Source organism: Chamaea fasciata, unplaced genomic scaffold, assembly GCF_029207755.1.
Source record: "Chamaea fasciata isolate MVZ Bird 193981 ecotype frontalis unplaced genomic scaffold, bChaFas1.0.hap1 SCAF_13, whole genome shotgun sequence".
In the NCBI taxonomy this organism is placed as follows: Eukaryota; Metazoa; Chordata; class Aves; order Passeriformes; family Sylviidae; genus Chamaea; species Chamaea fasciata.
In genome coordinates, this window is record NW_027094098.1 from 2,724,912 (window position 1) to 2,742,162 (window position 17,251).

At 46.3% G+C, this 17,251-nt stretch overlaps 1 protein-coding gene across 3 annotated transcripts in view; it reads left to right on the forward strand.

Annotated features, from left to right (window-relative positions):
• Positions 1-305: 305 nt before the first annotated feature.
• FAM120A (family with sequence similarity 120 member A) overlaps positions 306-17,251 on the forward strand; it is a 46,497-nt gene continuing 29,551 nt past the window's right edge. For 2 of the 3 annotated variants that reach the window (XM_066195742.1, XM_066195745.1), the window contains exons 1-3: positions 307-1,066; positions 5,838-6,084; positions 10,752-10,834. In XM_066195742.1, the coding sequence (XP_066051839.1) occupies positions 593-1,066; positions 5,838-6,084; positions 10,752-10,834 (804 nt within the window). In that variant the 5' untranslated portion in view covers positions 307-592. Of the gene's footprint in view, positions 1,067-5,837; positions 6,085-10,751; positions 10,835-17,251 lie in introns of all 3 variants that reach the window. The other variant, XM_066195744.1, reaches the window with a different exon arrangement.

A 17,251-nucleotide genomic window follows, 5' to 3' on the forward strand; every position in this document is an offset into this window, starting at 1 on the left:
GCCCCCTCCCCTTCCCCGCCACTCGCTTCCGCCGCGCTCCCGCGCATGCCCGGGTTATGCAACGGCCGCGGCGGGCGGGCCGGGCCGGGCCAGAGCCGCAGGGCAGGGCAGGCCAGGCCAGGCGGCCGTGAGGGGCTCCGGGCTCCGGGCACGGGCGGCGCCGAGGGCGCTCCGCTCCCCCCGCGCTCCCGCCGCGGCCCCGCGCGGCGTGTGAGTGGCAGCGGCGCCGCCGCCAAGTCCCGCCCGTTCCGCTCTCGCTGCCGCAGGCGGCGGCGGCGGCGGGTTGGCTTCCTGCGCGCCCGGCCGCTCCCCCGCCCCCCGGCAGTCGGAGCCGCAGCCGCCCGGATCCCCGAGCCATGGCTCTGTGAGCGCAGCACATGGCGGCCGCGGCAGCCATGAGCCCCCCACTAATCCATACAACTCCCCCCTGATCGGCCACCGACGGCAGCCAGCGCTCCCACCCGGCTCCACCGCTCCCACCGCCCGCCCGCCGCCGCCGCGCCGCCCGGCCCGAGCCCAGACCCCGCTGCTGCTGCCGCCGCCGCCGGGCCCCCGCTCGCCCGCCCGCCGCCGCCGCCGCCCGGTCCTCATCATGGGAGTGCAGGGATTCCAGGACTACATCGAGAAGCACTGCCCCAGCGCCGTGGTGCCCGTCGAGCTGCAGAAGCTGGCGCGGGGCAGCCTCGTGGGTGGGGGCCGCCAGCGGCCCCCCCAGACCCCGCTGCGCCTCCTCATCGACGCCGACAACTGCCTGCACCGGCTCTACGGCGGCTTCTACACGGACTGGGTGAGCGGCGGGCAGTGGAACCACATGCTGGGCTACCTGGCGGCCCTGGCCAAGGCCTGCTTCAACGGGAACATCGAGCTCTTCGTCTTCTTCAACGGCGCCCTGGAGAAGGCCCGGCTGCACGAGTGGGTGAAGCGCCAGGGCAACGAGCGCCAGACGGCGCAGCAGATCGTCAGCCACGTCCAGAACAAGGGCACCCCGCCGCCCAAGGTCTGGTTCCTGCCGCCCGTCTGCATGGCGCACTGCATCCGCCTGGCCCTCATCCGCTTCCACATCAAGGTGAGGAGGAGCCCGGGGTCCCCCCGCGCGGGGGTCCCGGCGCCCCCTCCCCGCCGCTGCCCGCCGGCTCCAAGATGGCAGCGGGGGCTGCCCGCGGGGGAGGGAGGGCACCCTCAGCCGCTCACCTCAGCGCCTCAAAATGTCGCCCGGACCCGCGGGGGCGGCACAACTTTGGGCGGCCTCGATCCCCGGGGGATTTTGGCTTATTTACACGGCGCTGCCCGCCGCCCCGCCGAGGCCGGAGCCCGGGAGGCCTTGGCGGGGCGACCGGCAGCGCCCATGGCCCGGCCCGGCAGCAGGGCGGCTTCTGCCTCCATGTTCTTTCGCTCCGTTGACTCAAAATGTCCCTTCTTGCCTTGTGGGCTGTGGTACCGCAGGGGAGAGCGGGTGGGAGAAAAGCATCTCTGTAATTAATTATTGAGGGGAGGAAAAAATAATTAATCAGTTTAGTTCTCGCGCAGGATGGATCTGCAACAAGTTCCCGGCTGGGGCGATGTGTTTTAAACTTGGGCTGAAGGGGAAATGGCTCGCTGCAGAAAACAGGGGTGCCACTTTTGGCTTTATGGAGGTTCTCGTGTTTTGCTCAGCGTTTTCTCAGTATCAACAAGCTTTTAAAACCAGTTGTAGACTAACTGGCTCCTAACTCCATTGCAGCAACACTTTTAGTTTGTGCGATCAGCGGTGCCGTGCTGACGGTCCTTCTTTTAAACTCCTTATTTTAAGGGGCAACCTCGGTTTTCCGGCCCCGCCAACAGCCCTTCGTGTCAGAGCTGGGCTCCATGGCCATCTTGCGCTCCAAGGCCACGATTTCAAAGGTTGCAGGATATGACCACGTCGCATCTCTCCACACGGCGTTCCTGATTTACGATGGTTTCTGTTCAGCCGAACGATTGTGTTTATTGAAACACAAGACGCTGGAAAAACAAGCCCAGGGATGAAGCTGCAGTTTTAGGAGTTGCCCGCTCACCTTCCCGCTGGGGAGGGAAGAGCAGCAGGAGGGAAGCACATACTCCTAGGCTTTATTATCTTAAATTACTTTCGTGTGTAGAAAAATATTATGTAACCTTCGGAATTGCTCTATCACTAGCAGCAGCTTAATGTTGTTTGGCCTTTCGGCAGATTAGAAACACTCTGGCTGGGCTGCAGCCCTGGGCTACAGAGGCCTCTCTCCAAGGAGCTCACCCCACGGTTGACTTTGGGTGAAGTTTCTCCTCGTTCTGCCAACAGGGCGGGATTCACTGTTGCTCCCTCCTGCCCTGCTCCTGGGCCAGGCGGGTCCTGGAGGAGCCGGGCCTGGAGCGCGGCCGTCCTGAGCTCAGCCCGTGCCGGGGATCGGGTCAGCGGACCGGGCCAGGCACGTGTGGAATGGACTGGAAGCGGAGGCGAAGCTCGTGCTCGAGGGGCATGTGCTGCTCTGCCGAAGGCGATGCCTGCGTTGAAATGAGGAGCTTATGGCCGTGTCTGCTCGCTCTTGGGCGTTTTCCTGGGCAGCGTAGGAGCCAAATGGTGTTGTGTTTTTTGGATGGTGGGAATTGGTGTGATAAGTGAAACATCCCTATCGTTTGAACTTTTGGGGACTTTTTGTAGCTGGGATATACTTTGGTTCTTTCAGCAGAAAGTTTTAGGGCCCATGCAGTGAAGGTCCTTAGCTTGACCCGTTTGTGGGTACATTGTAAATCTTCCTCATTTGTTATTGAAACTTAGAGATCGTTAGTAAAAGCAATGAATGGGGTAAAATAAGATTTTTTTTTCTTTTAATGTATTATATAGAGACTTGGTTTAATGCAACATGGAAGTGCCTAGTACCCAATAGGCAGCCAGCTGTTTCGATATCAGTGGGAATCTGGTGCTTGCAGTAGTTTTGTAGTGTGTCGAAGTGGCTGTTAGCTTGTTAAGCATTTTCTGTCTCAGACCTGACTCAGGTACATTACAGCTGAACCAAGTTGCTGCATTTGGCAGTGGTATCACCTGTAGCATTTTGTTTACTTTCCAGCACAGCTGCAGCATTAGCTCCTTTGTGGTTTCTTGGTGACAGGCCTTTTTCCTAATCTCTGGAAGCAGTTGTAGGAGTGTGAGCACACTCATACTGAGCCCCTTTTCTGTCATTAAAAAAATAACCCAAACTTGAAAAATCTCAGTAAGTACAACATCCCCCCTGTTTTGATGGAGAGGTTTGTGAGGTGTGTGTTTATTTGTCCCTGTCAGGTTAGCCCTGAGAGTTGGCAGCTCAATACCAGATACCGAGGGGTGTGCGGGAGGAGAGGTTATTGCTGTCCACACCACTGAGCTACCGCCATGAATTTAATCCATTTTGGTAATTAGAGAGGAGAAAAAGTAATGTCTTCTATCCAGAACAATTATAAATCACTCACAGATGGTTTCAGCAGGATGTAAAAGTAACAGGTTCCTCCGGGTTATAACAAATATCCTGCGGGTTCTTAGTTTCGTGGTGACCTGGTGTTTTTGAGTTTGGGGGGAATAATTCTTAAAAGAAACTTTTATGCAGAGTAGGTTGGCTAAAATTTAAATATTTAGGCAGTGGAGTTCTTAATAAATCTTAATACTTCGGGGAGACTATTTTGTTCTCAGTACCTAAAGGTGCTCATGTGTATTTACTCAGGCAGGATTCTCTCTTTCTGAGCCAGCACCATTAATGTTTACACAAGATTTAGACTTGAAAATGATTCCAAACTCCTGGCCGTGATTTCCACCACGTCCCTCTTCCTTGGTTGCATTTGAAGGCTGCATGTTCCTCTGCATTTGTGAGAGCCATGAGATATTTCTCTGACTCCCATCTGGTTAGAGTTTTGCCTTGTGTGTTAACTGTACTTTGGTAAATACAGCTCTTTTCCCTGTGATGGTTCAGTTATTTGAACATGGGTTCTGGTATTCTCTGAACACACAGCAGCTCCCTGCTGGGTTAGAGAGCTCTATAAAATGGGGAGGGAACTGGAGGCTGTGGAGGCAGAGGAAATAACTCATAGAAAATCAGAGGAGCTGCACACTGAGCTTCCTCTTGCGTTATCTACACACCCATGTCACACCTAGTGCTGCAGAAGGAGCTCTCACTTGGTTTTTTATAGATCAGAGCTGCTTGTGCATGCAGAGAGGTTGGGTTTAGAGATATGGACATAATTTAAATCTATCTACCCTTAATTAAAAAACATTGAAGGGATTTGTCTAATTTAAAACCTGTGAAGACTGGTGGGTGGGGGCGGGGTGAAGCCTAAGTTGCCTTCCTTTAGTTAGAAACTATGTAAATCTGATGTCTTTAATTTTTTCCAAAAATGTTTATGGTTTCTCCCACACCTTATGCTAGAGGACGGCATCATTGTAAGAAAAACGAGAGTGTGTGTCCTCCTCACAAACAAAGTGAATTTCGCAAGCAGTCCACCGAGGAAGTTTCTGAAGAAGTAACATTTTCTGAAGACTACAGGGTGGTAGGATTAGGAGTGGGGAGAGCTTAGGGAACTGGTGTTTGTTTGCAGGAACAGGTGAGGTGCTGGCTGGGGATCTGGCTTGAGAGGGAACATCTCACGAAGGTGCAGGGGAGAAGTAAAATTTAACATACCTCTCTGGAATATGGTGGTTCAGCATCAGGTTCAACAAGTGAGTAGAAGAGGAAGGGTCACTGTAAACTTGCTGTGGGTGACTGCAGAGGCTGTGGAGTTTGGGACCATGTCTCCTGTTCTGCAGAGGAAATAAATAGCTTTGCTGGCACTAAGGCTGTAGTTATTCATGCATGCTGTGGGGACTGAAGCTAATAGTTCTGTACTAGTCTATTTTGGGATAGCTTGCTATCTACATTGTTGTTGAAATGGAATACTCAGTGAGGGTGGATTGTACCAGCACCCAACTTCCAAGGGGATTTCTCTATCACTGAATGTGTATTATGTCTGTGGATGGTAGAAGCATTAGGCATCCAAAGCCCTCAGCTGGCTGCAGTTGAGTGTGCTGGGATGCACACTGTAGTTGTAGCAGTTCTGAAGGTGTGTTGGAATGCAGGACTGTAGGTCCTGACCTGTCCTCATGGGACTTTCAGTTTCAGTGTAAGCTTCTTGGTTAGAAAGGGTTCCTTTTATATTTCCAACGTTAGCCATTGGCCCATGTCTCCCTGCACGTGTCTGTTCAAGTCATCTGATTTCTGTAGCCTAAAATACGTGCTTTGCTAGGCAACAAGAGTGGAGAGGTGAAGTTTGGGCTAAAATCTCAAAGCAGTTTGCACCGTCAGGTACAGGTGTGCATGAAGGCATAGGCTGAAGGTGGAAAGGGGAAAGGACTTGGCATAATACAGCAAAGTTTGCATTTGAAAGGTCAGCAGAGTTCTCTCTGTTCTTCTGGGGTTGTGGTTAGCCTGTTCAAAGTGGGCCAAAAAACTTTAAAAGGTATCATGGGGGATGTCTTGGTGTGCTGAACTGCTGGAGTACCCACAGCCTCAAGATTTTCCCCATGAGCTGCTACAGACACTGGAACAGTAATGACTTCAGAGTTCAAGTGTTTGTGGTAATCAGCAGGTTTTTTTAGATGAGTTCACCAGTACACAATGCCACTGCAGTGTGCAGGCGTCCAGAAGTGTGCTGTGCCTCTGAGTGCTCCTTACATCCTGTCCCTATGTACTGCATCACTGGGGTTTTTCTTAATTACTTAAGAAATACCTCAAGTGTTTTCAATTCACATGTATAGGTTCAGAAAGACCCACTGTATGGTAACAGTTGTGATAAATCAGTGCTGCCATTCATGCTGAAGCTAATTGCTCTGTCTTCCACTATAGGTTGCGCAGAGCATTGAGGATCATCATCAAGAAGTAATTGCTTTCTGCAGAGAAAAAGGTTTCCATGGTTTGGTTGCATATGACTCCGATTATGCATTGTGCAACATCCCTTACTATTTCAGTGCCCATGCCCTAAAACTGAGCCGGAATGGGAAAAGCCTCACAACAAGCCAATACCTAATGCATGAAGTTGCCAAGCAACTGGACCTGAATCCAAATCGCTTTCCTATTTTTGCTGCTCTTTTAGGTAAGTGAAGATGCTGCTAGTCAGCCTTACGATTTCAGCTTCTATTAACTGTTTTAAAATAATGCGTGTGTAATTTGACAGAGCACCTGGGGAAAGGCGTCCCTTTGTTCCAGACATTCCTGCTGTGGGAGGTGGACTGGATGTGTGTCTGAGGTCAGACATGCCCAGTTTGTAGAAACCTTGGAGCAATGCAAACTGTGACTGTCTAGAAAGAAGACAGCAAGGGTTCCGCAGAGCTCTGCCTAGCCAGAATGTTCTCTGTGGGTGGGGAAAATCAGGACAGTTGAGGTTCTAGTTTGGGTCCTGCATAGTGGATGAGGTCTAGTTTCAGTGGTACACTTTCCAGACTGGAAGTATGCTTTTGTCCTGAATTCTACCTAAAAATAACACCTATGGAGTGAAGGTACTTGGTTTGCTGGGGCTTTTTTTCCCCCTCAGAAATGAGTATTGGACAGATATGGCAGCACGTCAGGTGCAACAGAAATGTACTGAACTATAATTGAGTGAAACTCTGCGTTTCTGAAAGCACAAGTGAGTGACATTGTACATGACTCTACATACAGCCATTGGTTTTGGCTGTATACTTTCTAAGCTCTCCTGCTTCTCATGCTCATGAGCTTCTCATACTCAGCAGCATAGGTGGGAATGTCTCCAGTTGCACATTTCTGCTTAAATGGGACAGTTTTAACACACTCTAGTTCCATAGCAGGGATAGAGAATAACTGTCATACTGTCAGACACAAGAGTGAATTAATTACTGACAAAGTTGACTCCAATGAATAAGATTTATTTAGAATAGCATTCTAAATGCTTTTTGGAAACAACCATGTTCTTGATCTTGTCATGCTGTGCAAGCAAATTAAGAAAACTGGATTTTCTTTCTAGTTTCTCACTCTGTTTCAGTATGGGTACATGATAGAGGAATAAAACTTCTTTGAAAGCTCTGAATGAGACAGGCTTTGTGTTACTGTTTTAAATGCTAGTATTTTAGCAGTCTTTAGCATTGTTCCCAGTCCAGGAAGGCACCTTCCATGTTAAGAAGGGAAGAACCAATGGATTTTGCAATAGACAGCCACAAGTATTTGACTAGTTGGAGTTGCTTTTTGTCAGTTTGTGTTTTTCCTGCCTGCACAGGTGTAGGGAGGGAAGGCAGAGGGTTGGCTGAGCTGCCATTGCAGGAATTGCATGACAGACTACTATTGCCTGGCTTTGTTTTGGAGTCTATAAATAAGTTGGGGCATGCCAGTTCAGTGAGTAAGAATTACTGCTGGAAAAGCAGTTTCCCATTTGCAGATATGCTTGGTGGAGTTCATGGGAAGTGTGGCTTTAAGTCTCCACACAATTCCAGCTGCACGGCCTGCTGGGGCTTTGCTTACTTGTATCAAATAGTAGGTGAGAAAAGTTCTGTTAACGTTTCTGAAGGCTTTACAGTTTTAGGTAAGAAGCTCTTGGTTGTTTTTCTCTCTTGTCTTTTGTGACCAAATATTTTTCAGCATGTTCTTAGGAGAAAGAAATTGGAGGTAATTTCACATGATTACTCTAGAGAGATTTGGTTGCTCTCCCCCCCTCCCTCTCAAATTGGTATAAAGGTTAAAAAACCCCCAGGTCAGCTACTGGTTTAGTTCTGAGTATTCCTTTGCATTTCTTGTGTGTGTGTGTATTCAGTGTGAGTAAGCAGAATAAAGTTTATGGAAATCAGGGTTGGAACAGAAGATACTTCGAAGATCTTCCTGTGCTGGGGCTTTTGTGTTATTTTTATATGAGTGAATTTTAGGAACTCGAGGTATTTGGGATAGGAAGTGATTATGTGAGCTGACAACTAACAGATACAGTTTGGCTTAAAGTACTGGCAACATGTTTTAACTTTTGCAACTTTGGTAATATAGTAACTTTTTCTTAATTGACGACTAAGTGGCTGTATGCATATAGTCGTGTGTAGTATGGGTCGTGTTTCAGTTAGGGTGGCTCATTTTCTAATTTAAATTTTTATGTTTTTGTTGAGTATCTGTGGGCTTGTCTGGCTTCACAGGTTATTCTGGCCTTGTTCCTGTGGCCTCCTTGGGTCTTTTTTGATCCTGTTAAGTAGAGTAAAGAAAAGTGTAATGACATGGGAAGACACGTGAATTTTTTCTGTGTACAGCAGTATAACTCCCCATACTAGTACTTTGTGTAGGAATAAAATAATGTGCTCTGCTTGTTTAATGTTTGCAATTCCAGCAGGCCCAAACTATCACTATAGCTGTGCTGTCCATTTTCAGCTTTAGGGCTGCAGATGTATTTCTCTGTATCCAGAAAACTAAAGTTGCTTTGTGTTCAGATTCTTTCTTGTCATTAACTCCAGGAATTAATTTGGGGAATGCAGAAAGAGGAAAATCATCCTCAAAGTTTCAGTCTCACATGGAGAAGTTGGAGAAGCCTGAGGAGTGACACTAAACTGAGCAATTAAAAAATTGTTCTCAATGGCAAGTGGTTTGGGATTGAGATCTGTTCAGGGATAAAGTCTCTATTGAAATATTCCCTCAAAATATTTTTCTGACTGTATCAAAGAGGCAAATTTGTAAAGATGGCTTTCAGATGAGGCTCTGTGTACACTGGTTGGTTGGTTGGCTTGGTTTACAGGTTTTTTTCCTTCTTACAGCTTTTGGTATGGAAGGGGTTTATAGTTGTAGCATTGTAATAGAAAGGGTATCCTTGGCATGGGTGATTAAAACGTGGCCTGGATACTGCAGTCTATGAGAATGCTCTTAAAAATTTCTGTTCTAATGGCTGCTGATGTAAACGGGGAGTTGATTTGGGTTATTTTGTAACTTTTGACTCAACTGGTTAAGAATAATTTTAAAAAAGAAAAGCAACCCAAGCTTCAGCAAGTAGAAAAACAAACCCAGTGTGAGATATAGGGCTCTAATTCAGTGAACTCTTTAGAAAGGGCAGCGGCTTCAATTAGTATCTAATTGCTTTCAAAAAAACCTAAGGCATACACTAAAATAAGCCATTAAAATGGGAAAAATCAATATATGTTGAGGTTGTTCAGCCAGGTCAAGAAATAGAGGTTGCTTATGTAACGCTGATCTCTTTCCCACTGTGACAGCACTTTGTAACATGTTTAGTTATGGAATCCTGTTCTGCTCCTCAGTAAAATTTTAGAACTACATAAGGTAGGTACAGGCATCACTTCTTAATTGGACCACAGAAGACACTGCTGCACTTCAACATACATGGTGAGAAGTGATCAAACACTGCCTATGACTGTTCTGAGGGATGAATTAACTGCAGTGACAGATGGAGACCAAGCAAAATTGAGGTTTTGGTGGAAGGGAGCGAGGCCCTGACTGTTTTAAAAGGTAGCATCTGCAGGAGTGATTGTCAGTTACCACAGAACTGTCCTGCTCTGGCTACAATAGATTTTTGCAGTCTTTTAGAGAGACTGTCTAATCTTACCTTGACCAGATTAGTGAGTGTGGCTGTTATGTGCAAACTTGTTGATCTTCTGATGAGAGTTTAAAGTTTAGCTCCTAATGAAAAAAAACGATAACATCTCCTTGCTGGAGATCTCAGTAGTGGGTGAAGTATTGATTGGACACAAAGACTTCCCATCTGAGAAGGCCTCTGCTTGTCACCAGGCAGTGGGCAGCTTTCCTGGCTTTCACAGCTTAAAGAGCATTAAGAGCAAACTAGATGATTTTACAAACAAAATATCAAGAAAGAAAACAATTGTTGAAACATTCAGAGAATCTTTTCATGTTCTTTATGAACAGTGCATTCACTAATAAGCTGCTGCTCTATGAAGCCAGGTATTGAATATATGCTGAAGTTTTCTGCCAGAATTGTATTAATACATTCTGTTTAGCTCTTTGTGAAGTTTGGGTCCACAGCCACTGAACTTCATCAGAGGTTGATTAGTTATGTCTTTGGTTAATACAAATGTTTTAAACGTTTCCTAGTAAGATTTTTTTTTTTTTTCTGAGTGTGATGTGCTTTGGGAAAAAAGAAATGTAGGTGATCTTTCCTTAGGTGTGAACAGTGTGATAAATACAGAGAGAGACTCTGTCCATGGAAACAACAAAATAATTTCCCAATTCCTTTCCTGCTGCCAGCCCAAGATCCCATCTGACCTGGTCAGATCAGCAAAAGAAACGTCAGGAGCTGGGAACCTGCTAAGTGTCATTGGAGTTGATGTCGTTGCTGAGGGTTAGATAAACCTGGCTGGTGCCTTGCTGCTTGACCCATGCTGCACACTGGAGCAGAGTGCAGATTCCAGAGGCAGCTCCCATGGGGATCAGTAACAGCACGTGCTGGGCTGCAGAAAGGGATGTCGGGGAGCAGCAGAATGGGTTCTCACTCTGTTGCACCTGCACTGTGAAGTCTGTTGAGGATTCCCTCACAGGACACAGTGGCTTAGGGTGGACCCCGTGTTGTGCTTGGCTCCGTTGCTGCTAGAGGTGAGCTGTTTTCATGGAAGAGTGCTCCTCACACACACCAACTGGCTCTTGCTGCTGCAGCAGCATGCTAATTAGGCTTTTCTGGAGTAACAGAAAGCTATCTGCAAGTTTAATCTGTTAATCCTCTTGATCAGGAGTTGAGGACTGATTGCAGATTTGTTTGCTGTACGTAGAAACAGTGTGTAATGTTTTACAGTGCACTTAAATGAGTTCTGCTTTATGTTCCAGGTAATCATATTCTACCTGATGAAGATTTGGCTTCCTTTCATTGGAGTTTACTTGGTCCAGAACATCCACTAGCTTCACTTAAGGTACAAATTTAATACAACTAGGAGAAATTTAGCTCAAATCAATGCTACTGGTTAACAAGAGCAATGTGATAGCTTAATTGAGAGCAGCTCTGCTTGGCCCTTGTGCTCAGGCACCCTCAGGTGTCCCAGTCCCTGGCTGCAGAGGATACCTGGGGTCATTGGCCTCACAGTGCTAAACTTAGCCTGTGTGATCCCCCTCAGTGCCCTTCAGCTGCACGAGCCAGAGCTCCGGTGTGGTTTGGCTTGCAGAATGCAGCTTCTTACTCTTCTCTTTCTTGAAGAGGAGAGTTTTTTGTTTAGTCATGTTCTTCAGCTATCAAAAATAATGAGCTGTATGTCTTCCTACCATCTTGTTTTATTTTCTGCTGCTCTGAGTTTGTGTGTAATAATCCGTTTTTGGTATTTAAAGTGTAAATATGCTGGAGAACAGATTGCACGAGAAAGCTGAAGTGGCCTTTGGGAGGTTTGGTGGGGGGCTGAGACAAGTAAGTTGCCTGATGCTCTTAGTTTACAGTATGTGTGTTCTGCTGCTTCATCACACTTGCCTCGTGCATCTGCCAAGTAGAGGGCTATAAAAGGGAAACTGGACACATCAGAGCATGGGATCATAGTGACCTTTCTCTCTGTCACAACAGATGCATCTATTTGCCTTTCTCTTAAGGTGTACCATGTAGCAAATAATCTGCTTTTTGTAAACTCTGTCAGACTGTTTTGTTATCTCTCCAGCAAAAATCGATGGGTTTTTCCCCCTTCTGTTCTGAAAGTTTATTAAACCTTGAAAATTTGTTTTGCCAAAGGTAGAATTTAAAACCAGATTCCAGATTTTCAGCAGAATATTTCAGGCTTGCACATGCATTGCTTAGTGAACAGCTGTGACATTTGATGTTACACTCATCCTCTATTTTGCTGCCGCTCTGGTGTTTAGAAAGGTAAGTGTCAGCACATTCCAGTGGCAAAACAAAACCTGCATGCATGTTTGCTACTTCCTTATAAAATTTGAGGTGAAAAAATGAGTGACTGTGCCTGTATTTTCATTTTTTACTGAAGGGGTTAAAATGTAGGGCTTTTTGCCAAGTGATTGTTAAACTTTCTGGTGATTCTTTTCCATGGTCTAGCCCGAGTAGATTTGTTTGTTGGTCAGGTCAGGTTATGACATCAGAGACGTAGACCTCCTGGAAAACCCTCAAAATTTATACTGAGTTATTTGAATGAAAATGAGATACTTGTCATCTCTGCATCTAGATAGATGTAGCTGTTCAGTGGAAATGCCAACTGGACTTTATGGCTGGCATCTCAAGGGAGTGAAATGTGTACCCTCAGAACATCCTGGCCTGCCACAGGCAGTCCTCCCTGATGGATTTGATCTGTTGGCCAATGTGATTAGATACGAAAGCAGTTCCCATTTGGCTGTTAAAGGTTCCGTGAAAACTGCTGTGCTGGTAGCAGTGCAAAGCCCCAGATGAGTGCCCTGACTGAGGGAAGGCTAGCACAACACAGGATTTGTTGAATTCCACTAGAGCTTGCTGGCCATTTGTTTAGTGCACAGCCCCAAAGTGAGCACAGCACCGCTGTCTCCTGCCTGGGAGTGCTGTCAGGTGGAAGGACACATCTGCAGCAAACCAGTCTTCTTTAGTTACTGGTAATGGAACAATTGCCTGTTTGTTTCAGCTTCAATTTTACAGTGCTCATGGCTTTCAATGATGACTTGTTTCAGGAGCTCATTAATTGAGTTTAATTTCATTGACATGCTAGTATGTCAGTGATATCACCACAGCTCTCTGTAGGGACCTCTTCAGTGTACATTTGCACAAAGCAGTATTACTTGTGAATTTTATGAATGCTGAAAAAACGCTGAAAAAACCCTGAAAAACATTTCTATTAACCACAAGGCTGATGGCAAGGAGTAGTTTCAGAACAGTCCCAAAAAGCTCAAGCCTGCATGAAATCTAGAAATGGGGGGAAGTTGTTGTGTTTCCCCAGGATGTCCTTCCTGGGCTGTGCTTACAAATTTTGCTTTGTTGTGTCTATTTAGAGTCACAACTGAGTGTTATCCATGCTCGGGAACCAAAGGCTTTAATCCCACACCTCACTCAGCTGAGGATTTAGAAAGTTTTTCTCATTGTGTAAAGATTTTAATCTTTTTGTCTTTAGAACAGTGTGGTCTTGAGCATCAAAGCTGACAGATTCTGTTCCAGTGGCCAGATTTGTTGCTTTTCAGGGAGAACTGTGACAGTTAATAAAGTACAATTTATTTCCTACATTCTCTTTCAATCTTTTATTGTGCTGTAGCAAAATAGATACTTTTCCTGCAAGAGAAGCTTTGCCTGTTCACTAGTGAAAAGTATAACTTCAAAAAGAAACTACCAGCTTTGCTGGTGGAAATTGCTGGGTCTCCCCTGGAGTCACCATGGGGAGGGGAAAAAAGCAAACCAGAGGAACCCCTACTTCTGATTTAATTGGAGGGATGTTCATCCAGGAACAGATGAGTAGGAATGGGAGGAAAATGGGAAACCTGACTGAAGAGTCCGTATTTAACATCTGGAAGGGAGTGAACCCGAGAGTGAGGACAGTGTCTCTGTGTGCTGGATGAAAAGCCTTTCAGGAGACACCAACAATTGCCAACAGCTCAGCAGAACTGGGAAGATGCCATGGCCAACTTTAAATGAAGAGATATGAATTGCTGTTGCTGCAACAGGTAGAAAGAATCAGAAGCTGGCTCTGTGACCTGTTTCGAGTCAGGATCTCACCTGTCCAAATGTCCCTGTGGAAAAATCTCGTAAGAGTGCAGACCTGCGCTTGAATCCTGTCACCTACCTGAGAGCAGAGTTCACTGAAATGTCCACCCAAACCAGGGGTTTGAAACAAGAAGAGTTGCTTGATTTCCTGGGAAATCATCTGATTACTAGACCTTGTTTGTAAACTAGCATTATCCTGCTTTTTTATTTGTGTGCTTTGCGATTTATCTTTAAGACAAAGACAATTTGGTTCTTATTCTGGAAAAACTGGTTTCAGTATGGAGTTCCAACATCAATGTGTAATACTGTCAGAATGAGTTTGGGAGGGCAGTTTCTTACCTCTGGAAAGAATCGGTGCCTGTTTGGGAGCACAGACCACTGAAGAAGTGCTGACTCTTCATTCACAAGGTAACCTTAGAAACAGAGCTTAATGCAATCTCCCTTTATAAATCAGAAGAGTATGCAGGGAAACTCCATCTCCTTGGTTGTTCCGTCTCATTGGAGAGGCTGAGATGTTTCTGGAAAGCAATCCAGAATATGCAGGTTAGGCTTCTTCTCTGAATCTCTCTAGGAAATTCCTGTATTACTCTGTTGACTTCAGAGGGTGTTTGCCAGAGGGAGACTAATATGTGAAGTAGGTGCTTAGGTAATTTGCTGCTGCTCAGATGACAAAGGTGACACTGTTAAGATATACTTCGAGTAAATGCCTTGTTGTTTGTAGGGTTTTTTGATGCTAAGGATCATCATAATGCAGGTCAGAAAGGAGCTCAGGAAGTCACCTGGGACAGCCTCCTGTGAAAAGTGTGCTCAGCTTGAGGTCAGAGCAGATTGCTCAGAGCACTGCCTAGACTAGTCTTGAAAACCTCCAAGGCTGGAGAGTGCAGCGCCTGTCTGGGCAGCCTGCCCTGTGGTTTGATGGTCCCGACGGTGAAGATGCTTTGCCTTGTGTGTAGTCTGAGCCCTTCTTGTTTCAGGCTATGTCTGGTGTCTTTTGCTCTTGCACAGTGTACTGCTGTGAAGAGCTTGGCTCTCTGTGCTCAGTTACCTTTCTGTGGGTCGTGGAAGGCTGTATTGGCAAAGCCTTGTCTTTGCTGTGCTGGATAAGCCCCATTCCCTCAGCGCTTTCTTTCCAGAGCAGTTGCTTCTGACTCTAACAATCTGGATGGCCTGTAGAACCTGCTCAACTGTTCTGACATGTGGCTGGACCCCAGACAGAGTGCAGTGCTCTGGGGTGGATCTGCTGTGCACTGAGGAGTGGGATCCCTGGGTCTGCCAGCTGTGCTCCTGCTGCACAGCCCAGGGTGCACCCCTGGCTCCTGATCAGTCTGCTGCATCTTCAGCCCCAGCTCCCTTTTGGCACACCTGCAGCCTGTGGAGTAGCCAGGGGTTATTCCTGCCCAGGTGCAAGGCTTCACTTCTCTAGCTATAGAATTTCTCAAGGCTCCTGTTGGCTCGTCCCTGTGGCTTGTCAGGGAGTTCTGGATGGCAGCCCAGCCCTCGGGTTCGGAGTGTGCTGGGCTGTCCACGCGTCTCAGTGAAGTCTGTCTGTATCACATCTTTGGCTTGTGCTTCTGCTCTCTCCTTTGCTTTCTGACATAATTCGTGTTCCTCTTCATATCTTCAGCCTTTTCACTCACCAGCAGAAAAAAGATGTTCCCTGTGTGTTGCCTCGCAGCAACCGAATGTTCGAGGTCTCTTTTTTAATGGTTTGAAAATGAAGCTGAACCAATTACCTGTTTCCAGGCACAGCAGTAAATACAGTGTTGATTAGTCTCTGCAGGCTTTGCTGTCTGAGGACAGTGGGCAGCTGGGGTGTTCCCAGAACTGGGAGCTTTTCGCAAGCGTAGCTTAGGTACGTTCTACACTATCCTGATCGTCCCATGGAGTTGTGCTTATGTGAGTCTGTTCTCTTCCAAAAAAGCATTTTTGCAAATTTATTTTGTCAAACCCTAGGCATTTTTATCTTGTTGCTTCTATGTTTGTAATGTTACTCTGCCTCTTGTTTTGACAAATCCCCCTCTGGAATTCATTGCCTTTCCCCACCTCGTCTTTTCAGAGTGCGCAAAGAAGTGACTTGTGATTTTTGTCAGTGCTCTGTCACAAACTGAAGGAGTCCTTTTACAGCTAGCCAAGAGACTGGGCCCCTCTCAGGTGTAAGCTCTTCCACCTGATTGCCTGCAAGTATGGGACCCACGCCCATGTTTGCCTTTCAAAATTGATTTTCTGTGTTGTTGCTGGTCTGAAACGTTTCTCTAGAGGATATGGGGAAAAAATAACTTCTGATAAGAAATTGGTAAAACATGCTGCTGCTTTTGCTCTAAAATGTTTTGTGTGACAGTAAAAGTAAGCTTGAACCACCAACACATGCTCTGCAAGTCTGAATTTTTCCTATCTGTAACATGCAGTAAGACTTAGCTTGTGTTTTAATTCACAGGACTAGAAACATTCTTTATGATTGAGTACAAAATCTACAATTTTGGATTTCTGGAAAGTTCTGAAATTACTGGAAAGATATTTTATTCTTTAATAACAGGAAAGTACATCTTATTTCGTCATTTTCATTTCAAACTTTCGTGCAGCATAGGTCATGATACACTTAGTTTTGAGGATGTTCTCACATGTGCAGTGGATGTCTCTGGAACAGAAGAAAGTCCAAATATGTGAAATGTCTCTAGATGTGTAAAACATACTTCCAGAAGGATGTCTGGCAGTCTCACTTTAAGATTTAAGAGTATGCTCTAGTGAGATCTTGAGGCTGTTTACAGACAGCTAAATGGGAGCAATATGCAAAGTGAACCCTTGATAGGCCTCACTTGGGCTTCAGACTTCCAGGCCTGAGCTGGCTGTTAGTGCCAGAGTGGTGTGGTGTCTTCTCTTGATGCCAGCTTTGTATGGTTTATTCAATATTGCCATCATGGAGATCACATAAATTAACAGGAGATGGCTTACTCCTGTCATCCACTGTGTTTCCAAGCAGAGATTGCAGGAACACTCAGGGAGCAGTGCAGGGTTTCTGCAAGGGCTCTGCAGAGAGCACATCCAGCATGACACAGCCATGGAATGATTCAGCTGTTTCAGAGATGGGTAATTGCTACACATATGAGGAAAATGGGAGGTGTTCAGCAACTGACTTGGATTACCAGGGAGAAGAAAATCTGTTCCTTCTTCCAGCAAAATGGGCGCCAAATTTCATCACCAATATTTGTGACTCTAAGCTTACATGTGAGTGTGATCTATTTTTAGTATTGTTGTCTATATTCAGAGTTCACACTAGTGTAAACTTAGATTTTAGTATCTGAGACAGAAATAATTACCCTGCCACGGACTACACTAAACAAAGCTGTTCTTAACTGTTCACTTTTCCCAAGGATATGGACTGACAGAACATGGTGGAATGGTATTAACCTGAAGGGGAGGGCAGGTTTAGGTTAGTTATTAGAAAGAAATTCTTCCCTGTGAGGGTGGGAAGGCCCTGGCACAGGGTGCCCAGGCAAGCTGTGGCTGCCCCTGGATCCCTGGAAATGTCCAAGGCCAGGTTGGACACTGGGGCTTGGAGCCACCTGGGCTGGTGGAAGGTCCTTGGCCATTGCAGGGGCTGGAACTGTATGGACTTTAAGGTCCCTTAACCATTCTGTTTCTATGTTTGTTTAGGCTTATAAAATATAGAGCTCATCTCTGGTAA